At 37.4% G+C, this 9151-nt stretch overlaps 1 protein-coding gene across 1 annotated transcript in view; it reads right to left on the bottom strand.

Annotated features, from left to right (window-relative positions):
* Positions 1-945: 945 nt before the first annotated feature.
* PAIP1 (poly(A) binding protein interacting protein 1) overlaps positions 946-9151 on the bottom strand; it is a 52116-nt gene continuing 43910 nt past the window's right edge. Inside the window, exons 10-11 of the mRNA XM_007954008.2 lie at positions 3416-3509; positions 946-1039 (exon numbers count right to left, since the gene is read on the bottom strand). Coding sequence (XP_007952199.1) covers positions 946-1039; positions 3416-3509 — 188 coding nt within the window. The remainder of the gene's footprint in view (positions 1040-3415; positions 3510-9151) is intronic.

The following is a 9151-nucleotide window of genomic DNA, read 5'->3' as shown; positions in this document are numbered from 1 at the left end:
TTTTACTTTTAGTTAGTTGGAAAAAGATTTTGACATTAGGTAAAAATATTACTTAAATAGGGCAGGGGTGCCACATTATAGTAAAAGTATTAGAAAAGTGATCCTCACGGTGTATCAATTATAAAGCAGATGAAAAGTTGAGTGACAAAGATCTAGTAAAATTTTCTAAAAAAGTCAATTCAACTTATGCTACAAAGTAAAAATGAGAAAGCCTTATAAATAATGCAGTATGTTTTAGGCCTTAGCACAATGAAGTTAGTCAGGTGGAAAAAAAAAAAAAAAAGGCATATAAGGAACTGAAAGAACAATCCTAGAATTGGAATAAATCCTCAGAGAAGAGTCTTAGTTGTTTTGCTGGGAGTTCTCCAAATCTGTCTGTCTTTTAATGACATTATAAAAGCCCTTGGTATCAAATAGTATCTGCATATATAACATATGTTGTTAATGTCACAGTCCAAGACTTTAGTGCTAAAGATTTTCATGATTGTGATTCATATCTGAAATTTCCTTGAGACACTAAATGTCAAGCTAAAATGAAAAGTTAATACTCATATCTAAAAAAGGATGCTACATTTGTGCAGTCATATTTATTCCCAAGCTACCACTTGTTTCCCCAAGAAAAGTAAAACTTAAAGGATAAGTTTCTAATCATCTAGCAAAATTTACTTTCAACATTTCATTTATTTCAAAATCGATTTTATTGCAGCCAAAACAGTGGAATTAACTGTACATAATAAACTATTATATATATATACACATTTTAAGTTATAGGGAATAAAGTTTATTTTGGCAGATAGTGTTAAACAAAATTAAAGTTGCATACATTAGTAACATAACTCAGTATCTTTAATTTGGTCTAAGTGAGACACATTTTCTTGCTTCCTGTGTTCTGCTAGATCACCATACCTAAACTGCTTTATAAAACTGGTATGCTGAAATTTAACTTTACTGTTTTCTCTTACGCTCTGATTCTAAACAAAACTTTTCATAAGCTTCTTCTATTTCTGGGTCCATCTCATCATCAATATCATCCAAGTATCTGTAAAAGAGGCAAAGATGAAGTTTAAGTTTAATATTCAATTCAGAAAATGTCTAAGATGTTAAGCCATGAAAAAATAATGTATGCAACATGATTTTCCTATAGAATGAGTTATAATAGAATACAAGGACTAACAAAATGCTTAATTGGATTAAGTTAAATTTTATAAATAGATTCTGAGCCCCTTGGTGTTTTGATTCAAGATCCTGCTGTATTTTTAGACATATATGTCAAATTCTATTAACCTAAAAGTTAAATCACAGGTGAAGATTTTAGTAATTTCATAAATTTACCTTATCAATAAACAAGGTAATTTTAATTATACTAAAGTTAAAACATAATTTCAGAGTGCCATTTACTTCTAATAATGTATTATTTTATGTCTACTTAAAATCAGAAATCAAACTAGATTATTTCTTCAATGACAATTTAGTCACATCCCCATTTAATTTGGGACTAGATTTTTATCAGAGGAAGCAACCTCTGAGATCATCTATCCCAGGTTTGTTCCAACTACTGTTGTTATTATGTGACATCAAGTCAGACCTGACTCATAGTGACCCCTCCTTGGGTTTCCGAGGCAGTATCACTACGGAAGTAGAGTGCCCCATCTTCCTTCCGAGGAGTGGCTGGTGGGTTTGAACCGCCAGCCCTCTGGTTAGCAGTCAAGTGCCTTATACTTTTCCCCATAACATGATGCTACGTATTTTTTTACACCTCTCCACCCACATACTCTTCCACCTATAACTGTGACAAAACTATCTTGCCAGTCCGATCAATTGCTGATGGGTCTTCTCCCTCCTGTCCTTCCCCTTCCCCACTATAAGGCAATGTGTTGAGAGAGCCATGAGTTCATTAAGGGAAGAGAATATGATGCCTTACACAAAGATAGGAGATAACCTTAAGTTCATGCCAAGAACGACTTTCACTTTCAGAGAGATGCTCAGCAGGGTTGAACCCTCTTACTCCTGCTGGGTTCTTATTTGGTTGGTGGTTCAAACCCACCAGCTACTCTGAAAGAAGACTGGGGAATCTATTTCTGTAAAGATTTTCCACCTCGGAAACCCCAAGGGAGTCACTATGCATCAGAATTGAATCTATGGCAGTGAGTTTGGTTTCAGATACAAAGAGAATAAATATGGTTCACTTAAACAAACCTACAACATATATGAGAAATGGGATATAAGAAAAACTGAGATCACACATGTATTCTCTTCCTTCTTCTTAGGAAGAGAACAAAAGAAGCTTGCCTAAATTCATGCATTTGCTAACAAAACTGGGACCAAAGCTAACAAGCACTGGTTCTTCTATAGCAAAATATAAGGAGCTCTGGTGGTGGTGTGGTTAAGGCATTGGGTTGCTAACCAAAAGGTTGGTGGTTCGAACCCATCAGCTGCTCCATGAACAAAGATGAGGCAGTCTGCTTCCATAAAGATTTACAGCCTTGGAAACCCAATGGGGGTTGCTATGAATCGACTCAATGGCAGTTATCTAATGGCCAGTGAGTAATATAGTAAAAGTTCATCACAAAGAATGACAGGTAAGGAAAATAAGATATGAGAGTAAGACTATAATTCATATCTTCCTATCAATCCAAAAATTTTATACAATAAGTAACCTGTCTTTTTTAATTCTTAATTTATTGTTAACAGTTAAAATTTGAGCATTTTACTGTGGGCCAGAAGGCTGCTTCAAATATTCTTTATTTATTCTCATAAAGCTTCAGGTGCTAATGTTATAATATTCTCATTCTATAGATTGAAAAACAGGTACAGAATTTGCCTAAGATCTTACAGTACATTTAGAGCTATTTAGGGGAGATTATATATATATACATATATATATATAGAGAGAGAGAGAGAGAGAGAGAGAGCGTGCGCACGCGCGAGGGAGAGAGAGAGAGACAGAGAGAGAGAGAGAAAGGAGCTCTGTGGTGTAGTGCGTAAGGCATTTGACTGCTAACCAGAAGGCTGGTGGTTCAAACCCACCAGTCCTTGGAAGGACTGGAAAATCTACTTCCGTAGAGATACCACCTCAGAAAGCCAAGGAGGGGTCGCTATGAGTTGGATCTGACTTGATAGCAGTGAGTTTTTTTAATTATATATGTGTGTATGTGTATATTTAATTTTGTACTTAAATACACTACATATTAATAGTTTTTTCTCTCAATTATATATAAATTTTCAAAATCTTAGCTTCTAATCGTTTTCTAATATGATCTTCTGAAAATTTTGGTAAGTACTACACCAAGTATAGCACCACGATATCAAAATGTACACATATTCACTCATCTACTTTTTTCTACTCTAAACTCCATCTGGAAACTGTGCCCAGAGAAATTCCACCAAGAAAGGTAGTAGCTAAAAGGTAGCTTACGGATCACCAGCCCCCGATAAATCTGTTCCATTTTCTTCATAATCTGGAAAAAAGTCTTCTCTTTCAAGTAACTCTTGATATTTCTCTTGGTAATCTGTAAGACAATAAAGAAAATAAATTACAATGAAAATTATATGAAATGCCAGTTACTCCTCAAATTCTCATTTTTGCATTAACTTTTCAATTAAGTAGATCAATGTTTAAATAGCAGTAAATTCTCAATTATATATTTAAGAATTAGCTTTTGCAAAATTTAAATTCTAATTTGCTTGCTGTTGCCTCTCCTGCATACTCTGAGTCTTATGTACATTAGAATGCAAAGCCCCTGTGAATATATCATATGTTTCAGTCACTCTGAATGTTGTTTACATTCTCTGCTGCTTCCTTCCATCAGATCAAAAACTGACTACCTGACCTGTTGGGAAGAACATATCCTCCTGTACTCTCACTTCTTCTAGAAGGAAGGATTTTAATCAAGGTTCCCCCATTCATCCCCCCTAAGGAGGTAAAGCAAGCTATCCGGTTAGTAGCTGACAGCCCACGAGTCATATTGCTCAGTCAAATGAAGCTAACCTATCAAAGGTTCTATGCAAAGGCGATTCTTTTTCTTTTCTCCCCTTAGGTAGGTGTTTCAGCTCTGTCAGATGCAAACTTTCCCTAGGTTGTGCTCTTTCAATGGAATATAGGTGATCTAGATCTCCACCTGCCAAATGTCTTATAGAGAAAGGGTCCTGTTTACTGGGTTTCTTAAGATTAGTATGTCTTAGGAAGTTCTGACCTCTGAATAATAAAATGGATCAGTTTATATTAAAACTAGTTACCTTAAAAATTAGCTGATCGACAGCAACCATTGCAAATTTTGAAAGGCTAATTACCTTATACTAGGTAAAGATCATGTTTTTCAAGATTGGCAGTCTATATAGAACTATAAACACAACTTAAATGGTTGTTGACATTCTGAATTCCAATTCTGACAATCGGAAAACTGGTTAATCATAAAATCTTCCTGCTATAAATACTTAAGGGATACTAGATAAGACATTCTTTTAAATGTGTGGTTGCATTTACAAAAAAGAAAATCAAATTACTAGAGAACAGAAATGGAACTGAAAGTCATATATACCCACTCCTCACTTACCAACATAGTTAGGTTCCAAAGACTGGATTATTATGCATTATGAAAAAATGGAGGATGACTATATCATTACATAACTGCCAAACCACTGAGAATCATGGCCCAGTTGACAAATAACTTTACAGTAAGGTAACAATAATTAAAGGATAGCATAGGTGTAGAAACAGACAAATGGAAGAAAGATCTACATGCATAAATACAGAAATGAAACACAGAAGTTTATATAGGAGTCACCTGGTACACAAGAATGAGCATTATAAACAAGAGAACCAAACCAAACAAACTCACTGCCGTCGAGTTGGATCTGACTCATAGTGATCCCTCTTCTCTTGCTTATGGGAGTGCTGGTGGCATAGTGGCTAAGGCATTTGACTGCTAACCAGAAGGCTGGTGATTCAAACCCACCAGCCACTCCTCAGGAGGAAGGTTGGGCAATCTACTTCTGTTGTGATACTGCCTCTGATTAATTAACTGTTGCTGAGATGATAGGCTATAGAAATATCCAATTCCTACTATATTCCATCCAATAATTAGCCAGATGCAACAAAGCAGGTTTTTCAGAAGAAAGCAGAATTTTTATATCAAGGAATATTTCTTGGACAAATCTTAGCAAGAGAGCACAAACAAGACTCCATGGTTCCCACAGAGGACATTCAAACACATGAAAAGACGCTCAACAGCACTAGCCATGAGAGAGCTGCAAATCAAAACCACAGTAAGATACCATTTCAATCCCACTAGGATGACTAAGACAAAAAACAAAACAGAAAATAACAAATGTTGGTGATGAGGTGAGTAAAGTCAAGGGACCCTTACCCATTGTTGGTAGGAATACAAACTGGTACAGCTGTTGTAGAAAATAGCATAGGGTTCCCCAAAAACTATACCATGACCTAGCAATTCCACTCCTACGTATATACCCAAAACACTTGAAAGCAGACACTAAAATACAGACTTATACACCAAAGTTTGCTGCAGCATTTTCAATAGCCAAAAGGTGGAAACAACCTAAATTCCCACCAACAGATGAATGGATAAACAAAATGTGGAACATACATACAATGGAGTACCACTCAGCCAGTAGGATAAATGAAGTCTTGACGACATTAATGTTGAATGAAATAAGTTAGTTACAAAAGGACAAATATTCCATGACCTACTTTGTATAAAAAGACAAGAAAGGGCAAACATATAGAGACCAAAGTTTCTTACTTGTTACAAGGAGTGGGAGGGGAGAAAGGGATTACAAATTTGCTTATGGATTACAAGTTTTGGTTTATGGTGATAGACAAATCACACTGATTAAGGGTACAGTCCATTAATGTACTTGCTGTCAATAAATCGCACACCTGTAAAAAGTTGAATTAGCAAAAGTATGTAACAGATACGTTTATAACAACGGGGAAGAAAAAAAGTAGCTGCTGAAGCAGCTTATGTAACTGAACACCTCATGGGATTTGGTTCCTGGGTTTGGGGGTTTAGGGTTATGGTTTCATGGAACATCCCAGTTAACCGGCCTAGTAACATGTTTAGTGCTTCTATCCTATCTCCTCCTAGTTTGTTGTGTAGTGTCTGGGGACTTAAGAGCTTCGAAGTGGCCATCTAAGGCACAACCATCAGTCTCTATTTGCCTGGAGCAAAAGGAAGGAGAGTATGGAACAGGAGGAAGAGATGGAATGTGTGGCTAATTGCCTCCACGAACAAATGCCTCCTTTGTCATGAGACCAGAATCACATGGTGCCCAGCTACCATTACTGAACATTTTGACCCAAGAGTCTATAGAAGAATCCTGATCAGAAAGAGGAAAATGCAGAACAGAATTCCAAATTCTCATGGAATTCAGTCATTCTATAGCTATGGAGGCTGGATGAACCCCTGAAATTACTACTTTGAGATCATCTTTAAACCTTAAACCAAAAATATCCCCAGAAGTCTTCTTAAAACCAAACAATTCAGCTTAATCAGTAAAGAATGTCTGCTTCAAGTACTGTGCTCTTTTAAGATCTACCCATACAGGATCAAACTAAGAACAGCAATTCAAAGAATCAGATAAGGTACCTTAGGGAGCAGTGGATTTAATGGGGGAGGAACAACTCAGAAAAGGAAGGCGAGAATGGTTGCACAACCTGAAGAATGCAAGCAATGTCACTGAATTGTACAGGTAGAAACTGTTGAGTTGGTGTACGTTCTGTTATGATATTCAACAACAACAAAAACACAGTATATAGCTTGAAGCTTCTGTAATGATAAAATACCATTGAAAAAAAAAAAAAGGAAAGAAAGCCACACACCAGAAGATAATAGAAACCCTCAGCTGACTAAGGATCAATTTCTAGATCATGTAAAGATTAAAAATCAGTAAGAAAGTCAAATGACCCAATAAAAAGAGTAAAGAATATAAATAGGCAATTCTCAAAGAAATTAAAATGCTAATAGAAACATGAAAACATACTATCTCCTAAATTGTTCCTGTTACTTTGAAGTTGATCCTGATACTGAATTGTAATCTTTACTTCCATAATACACCCAGTGATTGTGAGTGGGGTGGAAAAACATGAAATGAAATTCAGTATTACTAGCAGCCAGCAAAATTTAAAACAAAACAAAAAAACCCCAGCAAGACAAAGTTTCATATAATCAAACTAACAAAAATAAATCTGGTAACAACAAGTGTCACCAAGGATGCAGAGCAGGAACCCTTGCATACTACTGGTGGGAACAGCAAGTGGTGTTAACTTGTATGGAAAGCAATTTAGCAACATTTAGTGGAGTTTGAAGATGTACATAGCCTGTAATTTAATTCTACTTCCTCACTTTAGAGAAAGCGTGCATGGGGGAGTGTGCCAAAGACCATGCATAGGGTTGGCAGACAATGTTTCTACAAGCATATTGGTATGTTCTGTAAGAATTCCCAGGTATATAGAAGAGCTAATAAGGGACAACGTTTTAGTCACTACTTGGGCACGGCCAGCTACCCAGAGGGAGCGAGCAGTTGGACCTATGGGCTCTAGACCATAGTCGCAGGGGACATCAAGCTCAGCTGGCTTAACATACTACACAAAAACATTGTTCCACATCCTACTTTGTTGAGTAGCGACTGGGATCTTAAAAGCTTGCAAGTGGCCATCTAGATGCAATGGTGAGTCTCTCCTCGTCCAGAGCAAAGAAGAATGAAGAAAACCAGAGATGCATGGAAATAATTAGTCCAAATGACTGGTACACCATGCGATCCTCAGCCTAAATGACTATGAGACCAGAACTAGATGGTGCCCAGCTACTATTGTCAACCACTCAGAGGGGGATCTATGTAGGAGATTCTGGAATAGAGTGGGAGAACAATGTAGAACAAAACTTAAAATCACTTGGAGAAAAAAAAAAGGAACTAGGTTTGCTAGTCTGAAAGAGCCTGATGGAACCACTGAGACTATGGTCCCTAACTGCCCTTCAGGTGTGGAAATGAACCCACTCCTATGACTTCCAGCCAAACGAAAGACAGGCTTATCAGCTAAATATTTACATTACCTAGATACACTCCTTCGAGAGATCAATTATGGGAGAACAGAAGGGCTGTATATGCACAGGGAGACAGCGTAGGGGCCAGGAAGGCATGGTAGGGAAGGACACAGGGAAGAGATAGCTATGGGGAGAAGTGGGAGGGGAGATGTTGCACTGTGGGAAATTGCAGTCAATGTCATGACACAAAGCGTATTGAGTTGCTTTATGGAAAGAGAATTTGCTCTGTAAACTTTCACTCAAATCACAAATAGAAGGATGTGAAGTTATGGTAATATGACAAAAATGACATTGGTTTACTACAGCATAGTAAATTACATGGTATGGCTTTTCCAGCCATAGTCTTGGTAACTCTCACTTTGCCTTGAGCAACTAAGTACCTGATTGTTAAAGTTATCTACATGGTGTATTTCTGTTGAGCGGCAGGAAGTAATTTTCTGGGAAGTTCACTCTCTCTCTCAAAACTCTCCTTGGGTTTCTGAGGCAGTATCATTACAGAAGTAGTGATACTTCACATTGCAGTCCCACTTGCCATAATTAAAGCAATCTTTCTATAATATGGAAGTACATTGTCCAACCTTCCTTCCAAGGAGTGGCTGGTGGGTTTGAACCACCAGCCTTCTGGTTAGTAGTCAAATGTCTTAGGCACTATGCCAAGAGAGCTCCTATTCTCTTCCTCAAGTGTACAGAATTCTGATGTTGGGATTGGTTAGTTTGGCCACTCTGCCAGGCTCAAAAGGACCCATCCTAGAAGCAGAGAGAGAGTTTCTGATTGCTGGCTGAGAAAGATGTGCTGCTGAGAGAGGGACCAGACAAGGATGCCCCCTTATCACCACTTCTATTCAACATTGTACTGGAAGTCCTAGCCAAGGCCATAAGGCAAGGAAGAGAAATCAAAGGCCTCCAAATTGGAAAGGAAGAAGTCAAACTATCCCTATTTGCTGATGATACGATCCTATACCTAGAAAACCCAAGAGACTCAGTCAAAAACCTACTGGACCTAATTGAGAGATTTAGCATCATGGCAGGATATAAGATCAATATCCAAAAATCAGTTGGGTTCCTCTACACCAGCAAAGAGATTGCTG

This window comes from Orycteropus afer, unplaced genomic scaffold (genome assembly GCF_000298275.1).
Source record: "Orycteropus afer afer isolate SDZICR_OR568_19922 unplaced genomic scaffold, OryAfe1.0 scaffold00425, whole genome shotgun sequence".
Taxonomy (NCBI): domain Eukaryota; kingdom Metazoa; phylum Chordata; class Mammalia; order Tubulidentata; family Orycteropodidae; genus Orycteropus; species Orycteropus afer.
The sequence above is the reverse complement of the archived record's forward strand: the minus strand, read 5'-3'. Positions and strand labels throughout refer to the sequence as shown.